At 39.1% G+C, this 26,791-nt stretch overlaps 2 protein-coding genes and 1 long non-coding RNA gene across 3 annotated transcripts in view; all 3 read left to right on the top strand.

Moving 5' to 3' along the window:
* Positions 1–688: 688 nt before the first annotated feature.
* On the top strand, positions 689–5,080 carry Ubqn (ubiquilin). Its single transcript, XM_018454318.1, has 7 exons — positions 689–1,162; positions 1,354–1,552; positions 2,193–2,481; positions 2,861–3,511; positions 3,600–3,726; positions 4,027–4,159; positions 4,457–5,080. The coding sequence occupies exons 1-7, from the start codon at positions 1,055–1,057 to the stop codon at positions 4,531–4,533; spliced, it is 1,584 nt and encodes a 527-aa protein (XP_018309820.1). The 5' UTR covers positions 689–1,054; the 3' UTR covers positions 4,534–5,080.
* A 2,898-nt stretch (positions 5,081–7,978) lies between these two features.
* On the top strand, positions 7,979–20,785 carry LOC108726670 (uncharacterized). The gene is made up of 2 exons (XR_001936815.1): positions 7,979–8,188; positions 20,633–20,785. It is a non-coding gene; the product is annotated as an uncharacterized lncRNA (long non-coding RNA).
* A 540-nt stretch (positions 20,786–21,325) lies between these two features.
* The window catches only part of LOC108726630 (uncharacterized), a 22,496-nt gene continuing 17,030 nt past the window's right edge, over positions 21,326–26,791 (top strand). The window contains exon 1 of the mRNA XM_018454308.1: positions 21,326–22,638. Within this exon, the coding sequence (XP_018309810.1) occupies positions 21,587–22,638 (1,052 nt within the window). The 5' untranslated portion in view covers positions 21,326–21,586. The remainder of the gene's footprint in view (positions 22,639–26,791) is intronic.

The raw sequence follows: 26,791 nt of genomic DNA, 5'->3' as shown, positions 1-26,791 counted from the left end.
CAATCAAAGCCCTCCGTTTCCTTCCTTTCCATGAAATAAAGAATTCTGATTGATTGAATTTCTTATGCATTACATGTTATGCGTTATGCAAAAGTCTGTGCTCCCCGCTTACGACTGTTACGACTTCTATTGTAGACCCCGCATAATACATTTTATTGTACTATAATGGCCCGTCTACAATACACGTAGTAAGCTTGGTTTAAGAAGTAAGAGTAAGAAATTGACCAATTAGAGTCGATTATTCTTTTCGCAATCGTCTGTGATTGGTCAATTTCTTACTCTTACTTCTTAAACCAAGCTTACTTCGCATATTGTAGACGACACCTTATGCGGGGTCTACAATAGAAGTCCTAGCGGTCGTAGGGTCTTAAGTCGTAGAAAATTGACCAATCACAGTTGATTATTCTTCTCATATTCGACTGTGATTGGTTAATTTTCTACGACTTAAGACCCTGCGACTGCTACGACTTCTATTGTAGACCCCGCATTAGGTAAAATATGTATTTCATAATTCGAAATATTTGCATTACATTTTTATACTCACATTAAATCAGTGTACAATGGGTTTAATATGTAGCAGTGCGCACTAGTGCTTCCAATCGAATTCGTCATAAGTTAATCGGAGTTGGCAAAAGTGGCTCTACATGCATGTGCCATGGGCTTTAGCTCGCGCATGAGCAATTCAATTTCGTACACGCTGGAGCTGGAAATTATTGGAATCGGGAGAGTTTCGCTACTGTATATTCTGTAATAATTCCTCGCCGTTGCGTCGGGCGCAAGCCGCAACGGACAGTACGGACTAGCCTAGCGGATCGCGAGATTGCGAGGCGAGAGTGAGGGAGTGTCGTCGCCGTCGCGTCGTGTCGTGTCACGTCGCGGGTGTCGTCGGTGCGCAATTCCGCGATCGTGAGATCGAGCGAGAGAGACAGAGAAGCGGAAAGGACAAAGAGAGACGGATAGACCGAGCGAGCGCCCGAACGCGGAGCGTACCGCGTACCGAGTTAACCGAGTATCGCGCGAGCGTCGAAAGTAACGAGTCATCTACCGATTCAAGATGGCAGAAGGCCAGCAGGAGGGTGGTCCGAAAAAGATCACCATCAACGTGAAAACCCCGAAGGAAAAGCAGAGCGTGGAGATCGAGGAGAATGCGTCGATAAAAGAAGTAAGTGTGGGGCGATGACGATGGCGACAATGAGCCTCGTCCTTCTCGGTGCCGTTCGCGGCGTAATCGCCGCCCCCTTGGCATTCCGCCAAGCATCAGCTGTCAAACCGATTTGGTTAGTTCAGCATCTCTAATCTTGTGTTTGTTTCTTTTTTCTCTCCCTCCCCCCTCTTCGTCGGACACACCGGCAGTTTAAGGAGGCAGTCTCCAAGAAGTTTAACGCACAGGCCGATCAGCTGTGCCTCATCTTCGCCGGCAAGATCATGAAGGATCATGAGACCCTCAGTACTCACAATATCAAGGACGGCCTGGCGGTGCATCTGGTGATCAAGGCTCCACGCACCGCAACTACGCAGAATCAGGAGTCCAACTCGGCCTCGAGACCACAAGGTATTCTATCAAGCACAACTTGAATTTAATCGAATACAGCAATAAAATTAAGCTGCAATACTATGGAATATTTAACATGTATGCTGGTCATGGAGTATTCTGTGTTCTCTAAGCATTCTAATTATTAATATATCTCTGCATGTAGATGACTATCAGAATAAAAAATGGAATTTTTTGTGAGCTGCAGATGACGTGTGAATACTTTATAACGTATCTAAAAAAATTTCTTAAAAATATGCAAAAACAATTTACAAATTCAATTTATAACTTAAAAAATTTTTCAATACAATAAATTTATATTAGATTAATATTCTTGAGGCTTTCACGGGTGTTACCTATGTGACAATCTTGCGTTTCGCGGGTTTTCTCCGTGTTCAGATCCATTCTTGGAATGCCAACGTTTCGTGAACCTTGCAGTTCACTTGAACACGGAGAAAACCCGCGAAACGCAAGATTGTCATTTAGATTAGATTTTTTGTATTTAGAATTTGATTAATACCTACACAATCAAGAAGGATTATTTAAAGAGAATATATATATATTTCAGTTTTAAATTTGTAAACATGAATATTTATATTGCACAAGGAAGTATATAATAATATTATAAATATTTATATTGACAATTGTGTATCAATTACAGCTGATGTTAATGCCAGTCCATTTGGATTGGGGAGCTTAGGTGGATTGATGGGATTAGAGTCCCTTGGCTTAGGCTCGGCTAATTTCATAGATTTACAGCAACGCATGCAACGGGAATTGCTCTCGAATCCGGAAACGATGCGACAAGTGCTCGATAATCCATTGGTTCAAAATTTGATGAACGATCCAGAGAACATGCGCAATTTGGTTACCGCCAATCCCCAAATGCAAGAATTGATGCAACGTAACCCAGAAATCAGTCACATGTTGAATAACCCTGAACTTTTACGGTAGGTAACCTTAAACTATAATTTGAATTTACTTAAAAGCTAATTTGCATACAATAGTCAAACTATAATATTTCTTTCTTGGCTTCCTCTCAAGCTTGATTTGTAAATCATATATATTGCGCAGTATATATACATTTAAAGACAAATTTCAAATCAAAGATTTATCTCTAATCAAATTTCTTTTTGTACCTCTTTATTGAATTGAAAACCAATTACAATTGACATTTTTCCAGCATTATATATTTCTTAACTTTGAAATGTTTTTCATTTATATCTTTAAGTTAATTGCTGAGTTAATATTTTAAATTACAATTTGGAAACTAGATATTTGTCAATTGTGCAATATTGCACAATGTTATTTATGAAAACTCATTTCCAGACAAACGATGGAATTGGCACGTAACCCGTCAATGCTGCAAGAACTGATGCGCTCGCACGATCGAGCTTTGTCTAATCTAGAAAGCATACCTGGAGGTTACAGCGCTCTACGTCGTATGTATCGTGATATTCAGGAGCCAATGTTAGCAGCAGCAACGAATGGTCGTAATCCTTTCGCCGCTCTAGTGGAAAACAGTTCCAATCAGGATTTGCAAAATCCACAGCAGGGTCAGGAAAATCGAGATCCGCTGCCAAACCCATGGAATCAAAGCCAGAACGATAGTGGTACGGTACCTCAGAATCAAAGCAGAGGTCTGCTAGATTCACCCGGTATGCAGAGCCTCACGGCACAGATGATAGAGAATCCACAATTAATGCGAAACATGCTGAACGCTCCGTATACGAGATCCATATTGGAAGCAATGGCGGCTGATCCAGCGATGGCCAGTCGGATAATTGCAGCAAATCCGTTTCTCCGTGGTAATCCGCAGATGCAAGAGCAAATGCGTGCGATGATGCCCACCTTCATACAACAAATGCAAAACCCGCAGATACAGAATGTCGTCACCAATCCTGAAGCTTTAGCTGCCATTATGCAGATTCAGCAGGGTATGGAGCAACTGCGCACCATCGCTCCTGAACTCGTGGAGAAGTAAGTTTCTTTATATTCGCTATACCATTCGTTTGAATTAATATTTTAATAGCGCATGATTATATAAGTGCAAACGTGTGCGTTTTAGTATGGGCCTTACGGTCCCACCTGCACCTACAACACCGAGCACGACCAGCACCAATTCCAGTGTACCAACTACCCAATCATCGGACAGCAATCAGCAAGACGCATTTTCTCAGTTCATGGCACGTATGGTAAGAACAATGATTTAATTTTCAAAATAACTCAATTTTCTTCTCGAAAAACGATTTTGGAATAGAGTATCCTTCTTAAAGTAACTTAATTAATTTAAATATTTAATAATGTTCTTTAAAAACAATACAGTCTTTAATAATGAGCATTAAAAAAATATGTATAATTGTAGCATTTCGGTATAATAAGAGTCATTCTCTATATCTATTTGATTATATAATGTTTCTTAACCTCGTATAAGTATGACATACTTGTATGATATACTTGTGTATGCCAAATCATATTTCATTTATGTGTATTAGGTTTCTGCAATGGCATTAAATCAAGGTGTAGAAGTTGACGGTCAACCTGTGCCTCCACCAGAGGAACGTTACAGAGCGCAGTTAGAGCAACTTACGGCTATGGGTTTTCTTAATAGAGATGCTAATTTACAAGGTAAGAGTCATCCTGACAACGCAGTTTTTTCTGTCTAATTTTTTTATTTTATTTGCTTGCTTTTATTTTATTTGAGAACTATATTAAAAAAATGAAGAACTTTATCAATATACATTATATTTCAGATATGATATTCGATCACACAAACGATCACATCATATTTTGATGTTAAAATTAAATAATGTCTGATATTACGAATATTTAATATTTTTTAAAACATAAGAATATATATTATTCTAATATTTTACATTTAATTACTGCCTATGATATGTAATATCTCTTTTTTTTATTTTTCAGCGTTAATTGCAACGTTCGGAGATATAAACGCTGCCGTTGAGAGACTACTCTCCAATGGACAAGTGTCTATGAGCTAACCACCAATCCGCAATACTGTTATTCCAATATTACCTTTAATTTTATCCTTATTTACCTCTTACGTTAATGTACGTAAGAGATATTTGAGGTAACTGGCTGTCAAAAATTATAAACTTATATCCTCCCTCTTTCCTCTGCCCCTTTTTTCTCAATCTTGACGGAATACACGCTACTCATTCGTTCAATTTGCAGTTTTTCTTATTTAGATTCAGATTTGTCTGTGTTTTAGGCGATAGATAGAAAAATATCGATGGTGTGGTCATTGCTACTCGTTTTGCAATCAGTTATTCACTTTTTGAATCTCTCTTCTTGGTTTTTCGTCCGTGTATCCTCTTCAATGTGCTCTACGTACAGTCAATTTCCTATGCTCTCAGGTCATTGAAATTTTTCCTCTATTCATTAATCGCAATTCTACACGTGCATAGGACGAAAATGTTGCGCGTTTCGACTTTCATCTAATTTCTCACAACTTGTGAGCATGTAATCGCGTCATATGATAATTTGTGAGTAATGGAAAATATTACAGTCACGAAACTAATTTTTCAAACAATCCATTATTATATCAATATTTTCTTCAAATTTTTTTTTATGATACTATACATGCGCGCGCGCGCGCACGTGTGTGCGTGATTATGACTCTGATAGTTTCACAATTAGTTGTCCAAATATAAATATAAATTGTCAGTGATATAATGGTGCACTGTCCTAACAATTATTTTCGTGACTAGTTTAAAAAGGAATGCTAAATAGTTTAATAGGACAGCAAATCTGTCAAACGACAGATCCGAATTTGACACCTTATTTTGGCATTTTGTACATAAAAAATTTTAAATGGAAGAATATTCATATTGTGATGGAAATAAAAAAATAAATCCCAAAATATATGACTAACGAAGAAATTAACACTTGCAAGTATTCTCTCTCTGCCTTCCCAATCTTGATGAGTTTTAGATATGTTGTGGTAGAGATAAAAGTAACAGACATGTATCTTTTTATGAGTGCTCTTACATACTTTGCGAAACATTTAGAATAGAATCGACATTCATTATTGTACCAACGAAATACGTTTAAAACGAAAATCGATTCGTTTCATCCCCTTCGCATAGAAGCACTTATATTACAAAATACATGTCTTTTGTTTTAATTTAAACTATAACGTATCCATAGTTTCAATCTTGACGAGGGCAAGAAGAATGGACACTTAGTTAAGTAAAGTACGTTTTCGTGTAAATAAATCGTATACCATGATCCTTTGAAGAACAGAAATTCAAATAATCGGAATAAGAGAGGAAAGACAGTTAATGAAGAAAAATTTAGATTATAAAATCTTGGAACACAGGAAATCGACTGTAGCTCTGTCGATGTCATTTTTCCGTGTAAATTTTGTTAAAATATCGAGCTAATTATTAATTAAGTAGATTGTAATGCAATGATATTCACAACACAGTTCATTACCGCGTAATATCTTTACGACGTTTCTTAGGAGCATGAACGGAACCCGCATGGAAAATATAGATTGCCGCTATTTAACTCGCTTTCTCGGCTTCATCGATCGATCGAGAGTGTATTCACAGTACAGTCAATCATTCCTTTTGCTTTCAGATATCCTAATACTTGTAATCTTGTAGCAAGGTATGTTATTTGTACGTTCTCAATAAAGGAACGACCGAACGTTGAAATCCATTGGGAATGAATGCTTTTTGGTGCACGGATTTCATAATTATTTTATACACATGTATGTATGTATATATATATATATATATAAAACACGTGTATACGTATCTATACATATACATATGTTGTACGTAAATGAGATATATGTTGGAGTATTGGCAGAATCCGCGTTATATTTGAAGAGCACGGTTTGATCATCTGTTCTATAATACGGTTTTCATGTAAGTTTTATAGATACCGAGCATAAATAAGCAACAACAGCTTTCTTTAACTTGCATACCGATGTGCACTGTATCTTTGTTGGTTTAACTTGATCGTAGGATAACTATTATGATTAAGCGTTATATGTCTTGTAATACAAATTTAGAAATTTGTAGCGTGATATAATTGAGAATCATACGGCATACAACTTGTTTATAGAGGAATATGCGTGATAAAGATCCAACGCTATTACGTCCACATGTAAAACATGTGAACTCGAAAGGAAGCACCCAATCGTCGGTTAGTTCTAAGATATAAGGTAAAAAAAAAAAGATGTATGTTGTAAATTATCTTCTTCAGGAGAAAAAAAACAGTTATATATATATATAATTTTAATATTTTTGATTGATGTACGATTACGATAAATATCCATGCGCATTATATTATCGTTTACGTGTATTCATTATACTTCACTGAAAAACAAGACATTCTGCTGTAAAAAAAAAGCGATTATATTATAAAATAAAGTTACGGTTGATTCATATTCATTGACGAAACGCTATCGACACCCTTGATCGCAAAGCGATCATCGATAAAAAAAGGCTCGATTTAAAAAAATAAGTTTTGATTTTACGCGCCTAATTTTGCCTTGATCTTGATTTATGAGACTTGTGCCTATTTTCACCCCAATGTAGATTAACTTTCATTAATCTCGGTTTAATTTATTATTTATCTTTTTCTAATTCTTAGAATAATGCCCGTAGATTTCTGCCAATGTAGACTAACTTTAATTTCACTTTAACTCGCTCTTCACCTTTTTCTAGTTCTTAGAACTAGAAAAAGATGAAGAGTTAAAGGTTGAACCAAGATTAAATATAAAATAAAAATACATTAGTATTTAATAATTGAAATTCAACTACAGTGGAGTAGAAAAACGGGCGTTATAAAATAATAGATGGTAAATTAAATCGAGATTAAAGTTAATCTTACATTTGTGGAAATAATAAAAGAAAGATACGATAAACAATGAAAGCGTCGATCGAATCGAGATTGAAGTAAATTTACATTAGTAGAAACGAGCGGGGTGAGTCAAAGAGTTCCTTCGGTACGGTGGGTCCCCGCCATCGCGAAACGGTCGTGAACGCGACGAGGACGGGGCAGTCAGCGTCGTCGGCGTCGTCGGCGAGTCGGTCGAATCAGTACGATCAGTACGCGCTAGTCGCTCGGCCGGTTCGGTTCGCATGCGAACGCGGAGCGTGACGTTCCTACGCCGGCTACGGGATCCAGCAGCAGCTGCCGAGCGCCGCTCCCGCGAACGGCGGCGAACCGAGTGTCGGTTCGGTCGGTTGACGTTTCGCCCCGTGAGAAACCCGTTGTCGAGTCTGCGCGTGTGTGCGGCGAGCGGTCGGTATGCGGGCAGCCCCGTTGGCTGGCTGGTTAGTCGGTCGGTTGGTTGCTCGGTTGGCTGCTGGCTGGTTCGGAGCTTCGGGCATCCTCTCACGTGCGTGCGTACCCGCGCGCGCATCTCCCGTGAGTGTGTGTTTTACGTTTGCGCGCGCGCGTGTGTGTGTCAGTTTGAAAATTTGAAAAGAGACGTGCGCGAGTGCTGCCTGCGGATAGCGAAAAGAAAAAAAGGGAAGAAGAGAGGAGCTCCGTCGCAAATAGGTCGGATAAGGATTCTTCTATCTTTTCACGAAGGATTTACGTGTGATCTCGCCATCGTCGTCGTCGTCGTCGGCGTCGAAAACGACGGTACAGCCTGTCGGAATATGGCACGAGGTGAGTTAGCTGCCCGCCCGGTTTCGTTTACCAGGGACGGCTCCGAGCCCTTTCGCTACTCCTCTCTTTCTTCCTCCTTCACCTCTATCTGTTTGAAGCCACTGTCTCTTTCCCCGAGACAGCGCACGTTTTCGATTCCTTTCGCCAAATTGCCGCGAATAGACGCGTGGAAATCTCTTACTCTCGAGAGAAGCTCTTTCTTCGTTTAGCTCGCTCCGCTCTCCGTCTCGCAGCTCGCAGCGTGTCTCGAGCTCCTCTCGGCATACCGAAACCGGTATAATTTCGTGAGTCCAGACTTCTGTACCGTATAAATGCACGAACGCGAATTCCGTCTAGGTCTACATTTTCCTTTCTTTTTCTCTCTTTATTTTTCCTTTACTGGATGATCTGTCACGCTTTCCGCATTCGTCAAGCCGAAATGTCACAAACGTCTACCGCTCCACGAACGTGAGAGAACGCAAAAATGTTCCGTTAGCGCGCGAACACGCGTGACAGAGCCTCGCGTATCATTGCGTCTTTTTGTGCGCGAACAGGGGAGCCGCTTTTTGTGCATCAATCGATTCTTATTGAGAAATTTATTAATGGATGTTCCGTTAGCGCGTTCGCTCGAATGATGAAAAGCGCGACGCGGCACGACGTTCGCGTCGAAATCGTATCGTTCGATTGCGGCCTCTCATTCGATTTCTAATTAAACGAAGATGAACGAATGTACAAATGAAGAATAGAAAATTGTTTTAGTAATATATACAGCCTTTTTTTATTAATATACTTGTTACATATTAAATGTTACAAAATACAGTATTGAAATAGATACGTCTATTTTTTTTTTTTCAATTGACTCCGATCGTGTTAATCTTCATTTCATTCAGAGGCAAAATTTGGTGTAGATACAATTACTCTTTTTTCATCGATAGTAATTGATTTCCACACTCAAATCAATGGCCCAGTTTAGAACGTCATGATTAAAAGCATCCTATTTCTGGTGAAAGACATTTTTAGATCGCCAAGATGCAGCTGTGAAAAATCTGATGGTCGATATATATATTCACTGATATAAATTCAATAGTTTATTTTACATCGATAAGATTCGATAATTTAGAAACGGTGCGATAGCTGCTATTAAAAATATTTTCTGTAACAAAAATTATTTAGAATAACATAGGCAGGAATTATTGCAGGAACGTCGCAACCATTTTTAATTACATGCCATTTAAAAAATCAACTAGACTTCTGATTGTAAAACTAGTCGGATTAGTCGGATTAGTCGCGGATTGTAGAGCTTTACTATCTTGTGCCATGGCAGAAAAGTCGCGACATCGCGATCTACGAGCTTTCAGCCGATCAAATTCACAAAATAGCGTGTCAGCCCTACGTAATTTGCAAAATAAAGAAAGAAGAAAAAAAGGAACGTAATAACGAGGTCACGAACGAGATTAGTCTGTGCCTTACGTCATCGCCGTAAAAGTTCATGCCGTTTCGGTCGTTTCGTATCCCCGCCGAACGTTGCTTACACGACCTATTTTTTTTCCGATCGAACAAACACGCGCGTGTCTCCACCACGTGGTGACTCTCCCTCCATCATCATTATTATCGTTATTAAACTAACAGGCCGTTCATTTATCTTACAACGCGCTGGCGCTGCATTCCAACGATGTCACGCGTACATCGTAAAGTCAGTTTGGAAGCGAAAATGGCTTTTGTTTCATCACGTTTCACAACATTCCATCGACGAATTCCTATTGCGTCGATCCTAACAAGTCGGACGGATGCAGCGAATCGAGTCCCGATGACGAGAATATAACCACGAAGGTTCTGGTATATTCAAGGTCGTATTATTAAGATGCATGTCGAGACGGGTTTACGGATTTGTCCTTTACCGGAGGACAATCCGCTCGCATATAACGAGCGAACGTTAAAATTAGAAAATAGCGAAAGCGACGAAAATCGAATTTAATCGTGAAACTCGTTGAAATTCGTATGGCCGTTACTCGCCAAAACCGACGTTGATGCACGCGTGTTTAATCGCGATAACAGGTACAATCTGCAGATCCTTGGGTTGTAGCACCGGCAGGAATGCATTCCCGAGGACATTCGAGGGTTCTTTTTCTCCTTGGATATAGATATTTGTTCTTTCTTCAAATATATAGAGCTTCTATTTTCCATTCGTCCTCTCTGCATAGTGTTGTAATTTAAATAAATCTTTTAAATGTCATGCTATATTTTAAACATACATCAAATGTTTTAATAATTTTTTTAATTGCGGATCAATATTTAAAACATGTGCGTTTAAAAAAAATTTAACGCAAATTTTGTAGAATAAAAATATTAATCTAGTCATACTTTCTCATTCTAGCATACCTAATTACGTTAATAAAATTTATCTATCAAAATATCATATAAAAGAGCATCATTATACAATATACATAAAATATTATAAACATAAATAAAACTCAAAAATACAACTGAAATAAAATAAGTAAAAATTAAGTAATAAATTTTATGAAAAAGCAATTTATTACTAAATGCTGACGTCTCTGGAAATCTATTAGTTTCAAATTTTTAGATACGTGGCGTTCGCAAATTGACATTCTCGCGTTCATAAAGATGATCCCTCGTAAATATGGTACTGTAACACGATACTTTGTCCTAAGCTTGTCGATCAGTCCGCGAAGACATCCTGCAAGGAGGAGGAGGAGGAGGAGGAAGAGGAGGAGGAAACACTGGTGTCCTGTTCAGTCGCGATCCGATTTGTGGGGAGGATCAGCTTTTTTAGTTCTCCATTCGGGAATATGAGACGCGCGCGTTTCGGCTTTAATATTCGCACGTTCCTCTGACTTGTCTCCTCCACTCTGGAGGCTCCACTCTGCGGAGAACGTCAAACCCCTGAGATTTTCCCCGCAAAGTGGCAGCGTGTGGCATCGTATTCACGTGTTAACCGCAACGACTCGTTTCCTCGTCTCTTGGCTGGCGGTATCGACGGCGATAATTCCATCTTCTCGTGTAAATCACATATTAACACACTTCGCAAGCAGGATCGCGTGTACGCGCGAAACGAACAAGAATCGTGCGTAAAGCCGACAATTACGAGCAACATTTTGCGCTGGCTTTCAAACAATTTTAATTGAAGGAATATAATATTACAATATAATATATAAATCAATAAAAATATAATAGATAAATACAGCTTTAGTCGGAAAGCGGTAAAGAACAGAGTCTCGCAAGAATTTTTGTTCCTGAAATTTACAATTATCTACTTTAAACTTTTTCCGAGTTTTTCTTAGTCACAATTTATTCTATATACGTGCAGTTATAATTAGTCGCGTAAATTTTACGTTTTGTGTCTTTTTTTTTAAACGAAAAAAATAACGTGAATTACTCCCGCCTCGATATTTGTGTTGTAACACATTTTAAACGTTGGCGTGAGGCCAAATTGCGCGCGGCTTTGAGCCGCACCATGGAATTATTCTCTCGGCGTGTGCGGTCGCACGGTATGTCGTTTTGCAATTTTCTCTCCTTTCCCACAATTCTTCTTTGCGTTCTCTCTTACCTTTGCCCGATCCTGGCCGGCGCGGCGCTCTCCTCCTCGCTCGTACTCGTACTTTCTCATCTCCCGAAGCAGCCGCATTGTTCGAGAACGGATTCGCGATCTTCTTCTCTAGTAGAGATAGAATTGGCTCTGCTAATGTCAACTGACTGACGCTAATGTGGTTAATTAATTTGTCCATCACTGTCCACTAATTGTATTGTAATGTAATTAGTAGTACGAATAAACTTAACGAATCGATTAAATTGTAGAAGAAATTATAATAATCGACGATAATGTGATATCTCGTAGACATATGCAATTTTCTTGATGTTATTTTAAATGTTTTTATACGTAGAATACGATGAGAGGAAAATTTTCTTTATTCTTATTTATTTTCCACTCTAAAGCGTAAGAAATTCGTGGAAATTCTTTTATTGTCAATCACAAACGATTGTTTCACAATGAAATTATTAATTTTGCAACATTTTCGTCGAGGAGATTCTACGATTTCAACTTTGGGAATCATTATAATAATTAATGAAAATTAAAAGAACATCTAAGAGTTTCGAAACCATCTGACTAATCTTCTAAGTTTGATCTTTGGAGATTGTCGGATAAGCAAAGTTAAGAACGGTAGTTATTATATGTGTAGAAGATTACGCTAATTCCTGTCTAATGAAACAGCTGAATGTCTGCCGGTTTTCACGTGTATACCGCTCGTTTTCGTAGCTCGGAGCTACCTCGTGCACCCAAATTCCTCAGCGGTTTTCGCCTCGCCCTTCGTACCCCGAGGAATGACACGCCGTTCATTCGCGATCCACTGCGTAGTCTATCAGGCTCTCGCTCGCGTACCTGCTTCTCCACCTGTTTTCTCGAGAGCAACACGACTCGCCGGGCAGGTAACAACGAACCCGGATCGCTCTTCGCTACATGCGATTCCGCGAAACAGCGACGGATAGAGCAAAACCGTCACGGACACCGGCGTTGGTCCAGTGCAGAGAGAAAAAAAAGGAGGAAAGAAGGAAGATAGAAGAAGAGGAGCTCGTCAACGCAGAGTGACTCTCTGTAAATGATTGAGAGCGCTCGTCGAGCGTTTCTTGTGTGCCATAATGCAAGCAAGAGCGATCGCGGCCATCATCAGAGAGGGGCAGAGAGAGAGAGAGAGAGAGAGAGAGAGAGAGAGAGAGAGAGGACAGAGAGGAGCCGACCATAGATAAGCAAGACAGAGAAAGTCAGGCAGGCAGAGAAACGACGCGGCATCGGGTAGTAAGGAGAGAGAAACGAGCAGGGGGAGGGGACCGTTGCGGGACCCTAGCCGCTAGCCGCGTCCATTCAGCAGGCACCTGCCACGTTAAATTCAGTGGGCCCGGGCGCGTACGTGTACATGCCCGTGTTCGAGAACCACCACTCGAGAGTTGGTTCGCGTCTGAAAGAGCGAAGAGTACGCACGGGGCGGAAGGGTACGAGAGTATACGGTAGGTAAAGGAGCGAGGAAAGGGGGTGAGAGGCAATGAGAGGGAAGAGGTCGGACCCACGGTTGTGTCGAAGAAGGAAGGAGGAAGAAGAAGAGAAGCCCCTTAGGTACATCTCTCTTACATCACTGCGCTCTTGCGTCGCGTCGTTCCTCTAACCACTAACCATAGCGGCGGCTCGACGGAAGAAGAAAAGAATAGATATCACGCCGATGGCATAATCCTTTCTAACCCTTTCTAACCCTTCCCTTTCGTCCATTCGCTTGTCCCTTTATAGGGCCCCTTTGCGCTCGTTATTCGAACGCTCTCCTTCTCTTACCGGTGTGAGGCCTCTTATCTCCTTTTCCTCGTGTCTTTCTCCCCCCCCCCTCTCTCTTTCTCTCTCTCCCCCTTCTCTTTTCTTTTCCGTTCCCTTGCGCATTCGCCACATCGATCCCTTCAACCGCCCTTTCTCTCCTTCTTACATCCCTTTGTCCTCTTCCCCCGAAGTTGCAGGCATGCGATCCAACTGTACCTTGCAACTGTTATCTAGGCAACGACCTTGCCTTCTCCTCTCTTTTTCTCTCTCCTCCTCTTCTCCACTTCTCTTTCTCTCTTTCTTGCCCTCTCGTCGCCACGTCGAGGCCCGACTCCGGACTTCACGAGCGGACGGAGCGGACCTCGGTACGTACACTGGCGCGAGGCGCAAGTTCATCGGTCCGCGGTCGGAAAATCATTGACCTTGCTGCGGATCTAGCCGCACTGATCTGCCTCCCTCTCTCTTCCCCCGGTGGCTATTTGCGCCAATTGCCCGTTACGTTAAAATGGAAACATTCAAAGTGTTGCTCTACACTCCAGCGTCAATTCATCCATATGATGCTGCGTGACAGCATTCAATGATTGTTCATGACGGCGTATCGAAAGGCTTTTGTTTTTATGTCGTATGTATACAGCATGCAATGAAATTATTAGATATTAAAATTGATATGATTTATATGTATATATACAACATATATACTGGCTATAATTCTGTTTTAATTTGTTACAAATAAATAATATATATATATATATATTTCTAATATTGAGATATTATATGTTCAAGAAACACTTACTTTCGATTTTGTATTTGGTCTTTCAAGACAAGAATCGTCTTCGTAACGTTCATGATAATTCCAACAGGTTTGGCGATCTACCTTTAAAGGACAACGGAAATAAATTTCGGGAACCATGGCGCGCGTTACGAGCATATATATTTATGGTGCCCCCTCGCGCGTCGGTAACTTAAGTACTCGGCCTGCACGAGATACATGGTCATTAGGTGTTTTCAAAGGAACCTGTCTGTAAAGGCCAAATTCCCCCCATTGGTTCTCCAATCTGAAATATTAGACATCGCCTCATGGATTGCGTTATAACGTTATGGCGACACGTCTTCCGGGAATCACACCGTTGTAGAGATCATTAACGCAACTTCGCGAGTCTTGCATTCACGGGATGTACCAGATGGTCTATGAATATATCCTATACTTTTAGGTTTAAAGACGAAAATTAAACGTAAAAAACAAAATACAAATATATCACCGATTTAAAAAGAAAATACTTGTTCATTATATTGAGAGTATAATAGATAAAATAATTTGGAAATAAACGCGAATGTATATGTATTCGATCATAATCCATGCAAGTTAAATCGAAAGAATTATGAATATTCATCTAAAGAATTGAATCAACTCTTTAGACGACGGGAATTTAGTTATTAAATCTTTTAAAATCTTTTCCTGAGTAATATTTATTTATAATTCGTTATTTTTTATTGTATTCTTTGCCTTCAAATGCCTGACACTGTTTCAACGTCACTGTAGTAGTCGTATAAAGGACGAATTAATGTAATTCATAATTCGAATGAATATCGAGATATCGTTCAGAGAATAAATTCCGTTGTATCGCCTAATAACTGATGGAAGTTTGAAAATAATTTTTAGCGTTAAATAAATTGCGTCGCGGTGCAATTAAAGCGGCTATAGTTTGAATATACATTAAATAAGATAAAAATACGTGCGTATTCAACCCTCTGAGGATTTATTTATCTTTTAAATATCGATCGTTGATATGGGCGCGATACAGCCAGAAGAGCCGGTTGTCGGTCGCAAACGTCGACGGGAAATAAAAAGGAGAAAAACGAAGCCACAACCACGATGGAAGATGAAGTCTTGAAATTGGATAAGAACGGATAGGACTTCGGTTGTAGCCAGGGAAACCTCACATTCACACGTAATCCCATAATTTCGTTGACCGTGCCGCCATGAGCGCTGAAACAATACCTGAAAATGGAACGCGGAGAAAATTAATATAATTAAAATCCTGTCTTTTTAGAAAACATTTGATATTACAAAAGAAAGTATATATTTTTGTGCATATACGTATTTTTTTTTTAATGTATGAAATTAATTCTTAATTGAGCCTTTCAAAATTAGTTTAGCTTCTGAAAGATTCAACTCTTTCACGTAAAAGACAGTTCCGCTCAAGTATCTAATAATTTAGGTACCTATCTGAAAATAATTTTGTTGGGTTATCAAAATAATTGTGTATGTACAACAAATTGGTTAAACGTCGTAACTTATATTTGCAGCGTTGCTCATTATGCTTTAATTCTCTGTATAATTATTTTTGATATTCAAAATTATTTTCAGATTTATCTAAATTTGTAGATATTTTAACAAAATTTTTTTTTCAAACAGAAATATTGATCACATTTTTTTGTTTAGTTGCATATTTTTGCTAATGTATAATAAATCTCTACTAAAATATTAATTTAAGATAGAGAATTTGATATAAGATTAATTGCTTGGTTGACTTGGCATTGAAATTTGAAAGGCGACTGTAATCTGCAATACAAAATAATAAATTTTCAAGTAAACAATGCAACACGATATAAGCGAACATCGTTCTATTCTGGTTAGAGATTCTCACTATCTCAATGAAACGATGGGAATTACGGTAATGATGTCAATGGCATCGTGCTGATAATATCCTAGTTGCTACTAATAAGCGACTTCCTCAAACCATGCTTCTCTCTGTTTCCATGCAAATTACGTGGCCGTAAATAAACGCACGACGCATGAGTCGGAGAACTTAAATACACCCTGTATTAGTCCAGCGATTCGCGCGGCTAGAATCCGTATGTCGTTTTCACACAATCATGAACAACGAATGTCTGTACCGATTATCTCGATGTGTCCGCCGATTAAATTCTTCGACGACGAATAAGTAATCAACTCACTAAACAAGTGTGCACATCGATTAATATGACATTCATTACAGCTTTGAATTATACAAGACTAATGATAGACATTTCCTTGATCAAAGAGTCAAATAACAAAAATAAAAGGCAAGTAAGCGTAATTGAATAAATTATTATCAATAAGAATAAAATAATTGAGTTAAGCATTGGTTTGTTTTTCAGAAGTATATATATACACTACGCAAAAAAATTAAAGGATCACTTAGTCCATCCCCAAAAATAGGTAAAAATTCAGAAGAGTGTAACTTCGTAAAAAATAATCATAACGAAATTTTTAAAAAAGCATTTTAAAGCATGAAATCTCTACTTTCGAAATCGGTAATTGATATTTCGATTTGATTGATTTTTTACGTAGCTATACGAACAGAAATGGGTATCCGTCAAATCTGAAAATTTTGTACAAATTTTACAAAAGTCTATGGCATGAACTAAAAATCGCACACAAATGCGGTTTTAAACAGTCGAAAGAGTGAATCTTTACCTTCAATTTGCTTTTTTATTGAACGTTTTTTTTCGACGAGTTATTCGACATTCAATAAAAAGGGTCATTTTTGCTTCAATGTCGAATAACTCGTCGAAAAAAAATCGTACAACGTTCAATAAAAAAACAAATTGAAGGTAAAGATTCACTCTTTCGACTATTTAAAACCGCATTTGTGTGCGATTTTTAGTTCATGCCATAGACTTTTGTAAAATTTGTACAAAATTTTCAGATTTGACGGATACCCATTTCTGTTCGTATAGCTACGTAAAAAATCAATCAAATCGAAATATCAATTACCGATTTCGAAAGTAGAGATTTCATGCTTTAAAATGCTTTTTTAAAAATTTCGTTATGACTATTTTTTACGAAGTTACACTCTTCTGAATTTTTACCTATTTTTGGGGGTGGACTAAGTGATCCTTTAATTTTTTTGCGTAGTGTATATATATGTATACATTTGTTAAAAAATAGATAAATTTAAAGACGTTAAAGTAACAAAACATATAAAAATTGGAATTTAAGCGGAACTGAAAGGGAACTAAAAATCTAAATTCAAATATCTAACATATTACGTTCTTTTGCATTTTCCTGCAAATTCGCTGCAGAACCTTTTGCCAAATTCGATGGACATTGCGAGCGTTCTCCGTGAACTGCATTTTACCGGAATCTTGCTCATCACGCGCACAGATATCGATGCGGCGATGCACTTTCTGCCGTGAACGGCAGGCTGGATGTCCGGAATGCGAGCGGAACCCGTTTCTATGAGTCAAGCCTGACTATTGACAACGGAGAGAGAAAGAGAGAGAGAAAGAAAGAGACAGAGATGCCCGCGGCCCACGATAGCCGATCTTGCGGTTCTGGATCGTAGCACGCGATCCAGTGTATCGTGGGGCGGCAAAGGATAAGAGAGAGAGAGAGAGGAGAGGAATTTGCGGGATCGAATCATGTTACGCCACAAAGATTGCTTTCGATAAAGACTCAGGGTACCGTGACGAGAGAGACGAGAGAGACGAGATGCACGTAGAACCATATTTAACATGTAATTGGTTCATGAACGACGAATAACATTGATTTTATATATATGGACAGAAATGTTTTTTTGCAACTAGGATAGCACGCGCTTCGCCTTTTGCATTCTATGTCTGCAGAGTACGGAAGAAAGTGATTAATTGTCACGTAAATTTGAATTAGAACAAAGCGATGTGAAAGCTTCCAAGTAGATTTGAAGATAACGCAGCAATGAGAGCGTGATGAGCAACGAAAAATAATTTTGCATCTTAATTTTGTTACTTCGTCGAAATTCTATTAAAAGTAAAAAGTGTCTGAACACGAGAAATTTACGTGCTCGCTTTAAATTATGATGGACCTCATTTATTGACATTCATTTCTGAATCTATGTATGCCTGCTCGAATTCCTTCTCTACGAAGAATTTTTGAAACCTCGTAAAATAAGACAGAATAAATACGTAACTTCGAAACAGTTTTCGTAATGTACATAAGCTTCTCGATTGGAAATTAATGTTGATTTTTTGACAAGTGACCGAAATATACAACATCGATCTAGTATCGTGAAAAGATGCGGGAAGCAAGCAAATCGATCGTATTTCCTTGACATTCGCGTTTCGGAAAACAATTGTTCCGTTTTCCAGGCATTTCGGAGCATTTGTTTGCGTGACATAGGAAATACTAAAACATTTTTTATGCGAGCAGGGTGAAAATGAAACTCACACCGTAAACATCTTTTTGCGACATGTAGGTATTACGGTGCCAAGTTACAATCGAGTTCATCGATCCGGAATAACAGTCTCTTCGTGGCTCTCAGCAATGACATATTCAATAAAGTATACATACCGGCCATTTAATCGTTGCGTCACATGAAATGAATTGACATGACAATGAAGTTTATTCTTTCTTTCATGTTAATATTTATTTAATACGTATCGATACGTGAAGAGAAAGTTACAATCATTACCTTAATGAAACGTGACGATTGAGCTTGAAATTAAAATTTTAATAATATTAAAGTGAAAGTCTTAATTGAATCGAATGTCAGTTTGAATCAAGATAAATTATTTACTGAAATTTGTCAAAATTATTTATTATATTTAATTATGTAACCCCCCCCCCCCTTGATGTACATTAATTTAAGAATTATTTCCGCATGGTGATATTCTAATTAATAGAATTAATCTCTTAAAATACACAGGAGAATTTCTAATTGCAATTACATTCTAGATGACTCTATGCCGTTAGGTAAGCGCAGAGACGAGTTCGCGTGACCCGCTCGTGCCGAGTGAGAGGAAATGTATGAACAACGTGCTCCTCCCTCTCTCTCTCTCTCTCTCTAGGAGAGGCTGTGTACGCGGTCGTAGAAAGTGATAATAACACGAGTACGGAGTAAATGAAGTATCGATGTGATTGTCCCACGCGAACCATTGATATCGCTGGATCAACCGGTATTCTCTCGCAATTTGTTTATCTCGCACGATTGCGGACAATTTGTCTTTGGATTCTTCGCGATCTCGGATATTACGCCTCTCAACCACATGCCACTTCGCGATGCGACTTTTCCGTGTGCTCGCTGCTAAAGGTCATCGTCTGCCCGCTAAGTGTTACGCGTACCACCACGATCTTTCTAATTACGCCGCTGCGTCCTCGCCGCGGAGCTCCCAATCCTCGACAACATACAGCCATACACCGTTGCACCCAGCACATTTTGCTTGAGATCTGTACGGAACATTTAAAATTTTACACGAATATTTTTTTCAATAATAAAATAAATTTTGCTGATTATACACTGCAAATCCGAGTGTGTAAAAAGTGACTTCAATACAATGTGTTATTTAGTTTTCTGTGTAAAAATGACACTATATCATATGTTTAAATATGTAAATCCATATTTCTATGCAATGCAATATTTAGACAATTGTGAAACTCGTATCGTCACATTAGCTTGAATAGTCCGAAGAAATCATCAATGTAACAGCGCACTATCCGAATAATTTTGTGATGATGTACAAAAATATATATATGCAAAGAAAAGTGCTCTAAATCAAGAAAGTTACATCTTGAAAAGATACACTTACGGTTTGCTTGAAATCGTGAACAAGTTGGAATTACAAAACAAACATTAAATGTCGAGGAGCTTTTACGCTTTGATTGAGAAACGCTTGCAAAAACCGCGACGATAATTTCGATTCCTTTTCACGTTACATTCTGTGTTAGTAGCGATGGTCGCGCTTTAAAGCGCTCCGTCACGATGTAACTGGCATGCAGTCCGTTAAAACGAAGCTATTCTCTTCTCGTTCGTGTTTGAGAGATGTGTCACCTACTTTACTTCTTGCCGTAATATATAACAATCCGTTTACAATTTCCATTCATTTTATGCTTTTAAGCTAACAATACGAGTCATGTACTTATACGTACTTTCTTATCAAAGTTGTGTGAAATTTTTTAAATTCCATCCTGTTTAAATAAAAATTCACCGCGCATGATCAATCGCATATTTCGGCTTGCGCGAAGCTCACAGATACCGAGGGAGAAAGAGAGATGTCCGTTTTCTCCGTTGTTGAGCAGGGTATAGATTATACCCCGTATCTATCCTTCTTTTTACGGTCGGACTATTCCGACCGACAGCGGAGAGTGAACAGTCAGTCCATTAATTATTTTCTCCGACCTGTTGCAGAGGCACCGCCGGCACCATCTCGGAAGCCATGCCGGCTGACGAGTTCGTGCGTATCCAACGAGAAGACGGTGGTAGAAAACCGAGCTTGCAGCCGCCTTAACGCACTGATCGACTGATTGCGTCGTCGCTGATAAAGAAAGAGAAAGAGAAAGACGAAGGCCTTTCGCAGATCGACCCGATCATGCCCTTAGCGAGCTCGTTCCACTGCCCGTTGTCGTCGTATAGTTCCACGCTGTGAACCCGATATGTGAGAATCGCCGCCGCCGTCTGGTGGATGCCATCGCCATGGTGGAGCAACTGGTGTGCAGCAATTCGCTGAGTCCGGGAACGTAACGTTCAAACGAGCCTCAGGTTCATGCATATTCCTTCTATCTTTAAGGAACTAATTGCCATCGGGACGAACGAAAGGTAGCTCCGGCTCGAAAATTAACAAATGGCATGTCTTTACGTATTTAGAATAAAGAAGACTTGACGAATTTAAAGAGCGATTTATTTTCCTACGACAGTTTTAAAAAAGTAAAAATGAAAAGTTGAAATCGATGAATTGCATATTGATTCACGGTAGACTTAGCGTAGCTTCGAAGTTTAGAAATTTAATCATTTATACGGAACGTTCGCGTAGTGTGAAGAAAGAAGTGATATTGTTCATCACGGAGAATCTAAACTGAAGAGAATTGAATTCAACGTGTTATGTGTTTATGTGATTTGGAAACTCTCTTGATAGACAATTAGTTTTATCGTGAGACATTCAATGTGATGAAGAAAGAAGTGACATCCTCTAATATGATACGAATTTAGTATGAGGAAGATCAAAGTTAACATCTACGTGCTATGACACGGTGGATTTGGTGCAATTCAGTAATCTGTTCCGTCACGAGATCGCCATGTAAGGATTATCGCATCAGGAGAAAAGAGAAGAAGCCTCACTCCGCGTGACACTCAGCGTGTCGAGTAATGCTGAAACACATCCTGACGGGGCAGCCGTCGTCAACGGGCTCCAGGCATCATCACAATGATTATCAGACGAGCTCGGGCTCGTTGCACGGCGGGCACCACCATCATCACTTGCACAACAGCTCCCTGCACCAGGATCAGCAACAGCAGCAACAGCCGCAGTCGCAGCAACAACCGCAGCAGCAACAGCATCTTCATCATCATCACTACACCGGAAGCACCGGGACACGCAGTGGTGTCACCGGGCATCGCGGTAACAACAGCGGAGTCGATGTGTACGATTCCGTGGCGAGACCAACGGCGACGACGGTGTCGAACGCGCATCAATCGGCGACGACTCCCTCGTCGACGCATCGGCATCCGCTGAACCATTCTCAGCTGAGCGTAAACAATTTGTCGCAACGCCTGAACCATTCGCACGCGCTTAATGTATCGACTCTGTCAACCTCTAAGCATTCGGTTAACAGCGTCAGTCCGGTCGGCGGCGTCCATGGCAATAATGGTGGCAACAATAATAATAACCATAACGTCTCAACGAGTCAGTTGGGCCACACCGTAATCTCGCAAACGAATATCTCGCATCAAGACAGACCAAAGGCGAACGGCGGCTTCGACATCTCGAGGCTGTCGCGGTTGCCGAGTCAGACTACACCGTCACCCGCGCCTGCCACATCTGCACTTCCTGTCGTAGCCAGCCAAGTAGCTGGTGGGCCGACGGTGATACCCCTCAATGCCTCCTGGTCTTCGTCCCTATCCAGGAATCTCCATCGGAGTGATGAGGCTGGCGTGAAGGAGATGCTAACGAGCCTCGGACTGCTCTGTCTGGTATCCCTACTTTTAGCTCTGCTTTCGGTCATCTTCCTACTGAAGATCTCGCCGCTCACTGTCACGTCCAACAGCCTTATCAGCCCGGAGGAATTTGTGATCGTCTATGAGGTCACCTTGGCGTTATGCGCCCTCGCCCTGTCCCTCAATCTCTGTTGCCTGCTGGTCTGCGCCATACAGTTCCTTTTCGCAGTGAAGCTCGTCAAGACCTCGTATCAGGGTCATCGGTAAGTTGAGCAAAATCATTTCTTTTTTTCGATATTCGTGTCTCGAAATAATTAAAATTAGGATTAGAGAATTAGCGCTCTCTTTTTCTATTACTCTGTTATTATTTTGATCTGATATCTCGACATTTTAATATTCAAATAAAATATCTAATAATATACAATAAAAAGGCTTTAATAAAGCTTCTGAAAGAAAGAATTCTGGCTGTTAAAGGGTTTATCCGATAAAAAGCGAGATCAATGAGTTTGATGACTAATGAACGACATGAAAAGGACCGATACGAGGCCAATGCGCCAGCCTTGACACGTTGGAATCCAATTTAATTATTTTTAAGCTCTAATGGGAACCGCGTGACTCCATGCGGGCAAGTCGAGATCCTTAATTAATTAACGTAGTAAGAGAAGGCGATATTCTCTGCGCGTTCAACGGCGACCGACTGATTCGGAACGATTGGCGCGCAATAATATGTATATCCCATCGTCTCTGTCGTGACCTCTGGGCCCAGTACGACGTTACGAAATCGTTTAAAGATTGACTCACACTTGTGCCATACAATCCGATGTTTGCAAATTACAAGATCAAGGTCTTTCTATCTCTATTTTGTATTAACTATTTACTAATATTATCATTTATGTGGTATACAATAATAATATATAATTGATTATAAAGAAATTCTCAAATTTGACAATTTAATAATCCTTGTATAAAAATATAAAGATTATTATATAAATATGTCGTGCTTTTTTAAATGAAGGAATTGATGTCTGTATAGGTAAGTACGATGCGCGAAAGGGTTTACTGTTAGTTTTGAAATATGATGATCGCCACGATCGGTGTTTCGGCCTTAACACGTGTCAGTTAGGGTGCGTTCTTTTAGGCATCGGATTTGGCAGTCGCTGCGCATCGGAGCTGCCGATTGCGTGTTTTTTAAACGATTACGCAGATACGTAGCCGGCTGCGCAGCTAATTCTATTCGTCTGCGTATCTACTGCGTATCCATTGCCAAAAGAACGAAAATCTGCGCTGCAATCGATTGTGCAGTTGTGCTAAAAGAACGAATTACTGCAAGAACTGCTGTATCCGATGCCTAAAAGAACGCACCCTTAAGGTTTTTATTGGTGTCTTTATGTGCCGGCATCGAAACGTCGCGTCGCATCGAGGAAAATTTCGGTCCTTTATACGCTGGTAAAAGGTATGCATCTTACTCCTTAAGACGCGTAATAAACGGTTTGTGATTTTGGCTCATTACAAATAGCGCCATTTAGCATATCTTAGCTAATAACTGCAATACGCGAAAAAGGAAAGACGAGGAAAGAGTCTTTTTACCGAGGACCATTGCTGCTGTTGCTGTTACTTGAATATTATTTTTGATATCCGTGCGAAATTATACAAACCGCGCAATTTCGTACGAATCACAGAATGCGATGCGATCGTGCGTTTTATTTTTCTTTCTTTCTTTTTGTACTGTGATTGTTAAAATTTTTAACGGTAATTTTATTTGCATTTAATATTAGGACACAACAAATATTTAAAAATAAAATAGATAAGCTGACTACTAAATTAGTTAAAATTTATTTAGCTGCTTTTGATTTGAAAATTTAAATGCTGAATAGAAAGAAGTGAAAGAAATTTTTGCAGATTCAATTATTAAACAAATTTTAGTGTTCAACCTTAAAGTTTCTTAAAGGTATGGATTTTTAGAATCGTTGAATATTAAAATTTATTCAATAATCGAGTCTGCAAAGGCTTCTTGGCGTTCTTTGTACTTTATATATTGTTAATCTTTTTTAATCGAAAGTAGCTAAATAAGTTCTAATTAATTTAGTAATCAGCTTTCTATTTTATTTAGTGTTTTAAACAGTGCTAATTAAACAAGAAAATAAGCGATTAGATATGCAAAAAATTTAATCCTGCAACATCCTGCGAACTTTGCACGAATGTAATAGCGACTGGTAATTTAATTACACAGGAAGCGATGGGACTTATATGTAATAGGATCTAATACGAGGATACCACATCGAGTTCCTTATTCAAAGAGAATTCTTCCCGCGGGATCAAGGGAAGCGATTTACGCGGATCGAGGCCGTTCGCGGGTGTTCTCAGTTCCTTCTCATACGATCTCACATCACCGACATCCACGATCAAGATCGTCCTTACGCGTTGGGATGGAATGGGTTCCCACTCATCCATGCATGCCCCATCCGTGTACGCACTCGAATATACACAGGTGGATCTCGTATCCAACGCACAGGGATCGGCGGCGCGGCGGTGCCCTCGACAAGATATATCAGTGTCTTAACCGTGCGAGCGTTTCTTCTCACGGAGAGAGGCGCAAAAATTCACCTTCGTGTTAGCGCGTGTGTGCGTGTGTATGCTCGCACGAAATTGCACGCGAGAAGAATCAGAGCGGAACGCAAACGCAGTAGATCGTAATGTCGCGCCACCCCGAAATTATCCTCGTTAAAGAAACGTGTTGATGCGATCACACTCGAAGCGATCTCTCCCGAAGCGTGACTTCTTTTCCTGGGTACATCGGACATGAGCACTTATATGTTGGTCGCTGTCACAACAGACACTTTGTAGACAAGGATGTAAAAATATGATATAGGGCAGGAATATCTCACAGAAGAGAAAACATGTTTTTTTAAAAAATATTAATATTTTTTGCCGAAAATTAATTCTGAACATTTAAAAGTGTGGTTTATTTAATCGATGCTTGTGGTACATTTTTATGTTACTTGGGGTATTTGCTTTATATTTGGTATTCATGTTATGTGTATATATTATCGCGGTATTTGAAAGAAAATATTCACTTTAGGAATTATTTCACAATTCAATCTTACTCTAATAATCTTTCGATTCGTTTGATTTTATTATTTCTTTTTCTGTTGATCTGTTAATTGGCAAAAACATTTTCATGATGGGATGAACTATCAAAAATATTGTAATGAACGCGTACGTAGTAATAGAATGCGTAAGAGTTCATTTTGCCACAGCGGAAAAGGACGAGGAAATCCCGAGTTGGTAAAGTCGTAGAGCAGGTAGATGGCCGTTAATGACCGCCTTGAGAATGAATAAGAAAAACAAAAAGAGTGCAAGAACGCACAGGATAACTTCCTCTTGTTTCTCTTGCGGTTTCTATCTACAGTATTGCGCTTTTCATTGTTCGAAATGTCCAAATAGACTGGCACGAAACGTTTAAGCGCTCTTGACTTGCTCTTTACTTATATGTATAAGTATGGGTATAAAAATTATTTTAGACATTTTTTTTTAATTTATTATAATTACAACTGTGTGTAACAATTATAGTTTTAAAAAAGCCGCTTTTTTCAAATTGCTGGAAAAAAAACCGGAAAAATTTCGGTTTTTTTCCGAAAAATTGAAATTTTTGCTATTTTTGCTGTGTAAAAGACATAATAAGTAATTTCTAAATTCCTTTATAAAATTAATGCGATCTATGAAATTATATAGCATTATTTTTAAGACAGATTTTTAACTCTATTTTGTCACACTCCGGTCTAATGAACTTCTGAAGTGTCTCTTTGTAGTTTATTTTTTTTCAAATATTATATTTTGTTACGAATTCAGTTTAAATCAAAATTATTTTCTAGACCTACTATTATCATATAAACATGATATTTTGACTCAATATTTTTTATTCTTACATTAATGGTGCAATAATGTATGTTTTGTATGTTTTATTGAATACATTCCCTATAAGCGCATAATATTATGCACTTATAGGGTTGTGCGACCTCAATCTTTTATACAATTTCAAAATTTATGTTAACTTATCCCGCTGTGTACCCTATACGCAATTTTCTTTACGGAAAAAACCGAGAAGCAAAGTGGTAGGTTTTACGAGTACGCGTGAATTTTTCCAAAATGAATTTTTCTACCCTTGGGGAAAAAAACCGAAAAAATCCGTGGAAAAATTGGAAAAATTGGGTTTTTTCCGATCCTTTAAAACTATAGTAACAATATTGCTATATAAATGCATTTACATCTTTGCACGATGCAGAGGACCGGATATGTGTTTCCTTGTCTCAAGTATTTTATTTAAACATGGCGGATACTCCCTTCTTCTTTTACCATCGTCGATCTTTTCCACTTTCCAGTTTCTTACAAAGTTTCCATTTTCTGAAGTATATCTGA

This window comes from Mycetomoellerius zeteki, unplaced genomic scaffold, assembly GCF_001594055.1.
Source record: "Mycetomoellerius zeteki isolate Tzet28-1 unplaced genomic scaffold, Tzet1.0 scaffold433, whole genome shotgun sequence".
Taxonomy (NCBI): Eukaryota; Metazoa; Arthropoda; class Insecta; order Hymenoptera; family Formicidae; genus Mycetomoellerius; species Mycetomoellerius zeteki.
The sequence above is the reverse complement of the archived record's forward strand: the minus strand, read 5'-3'. Positions and strand labels throughout refer to the sequence as shown.

What these genes read in the sequence shown, in the direction of transcription:
- Ubqn (XM_018454318.1), top strand. Translation starts at nt 1,055, where the DNA reads ATGGCAGAAGGCCAGCAGGAGGGTGGTCCGAAAAAGATCACCATCAAC. An exon ending in CTCGGCCTCGAGACCACAAG is followed by an intron (nt 1,553 to 2,192) that starts GTATTCTATCAA and finishes TATCAATTACAG; the next exon opens with CTGATGTTAATGCCAGTCCA. An exon ending in TAGAGATGCTAATTTACAAG is followed by an intron (nt 4,160 to 4,456) that starts GTAAGAGTCATC and finishes TTTATTTTTCAG; the next exon opens with CGTTAATTGCAACGTTCGGA.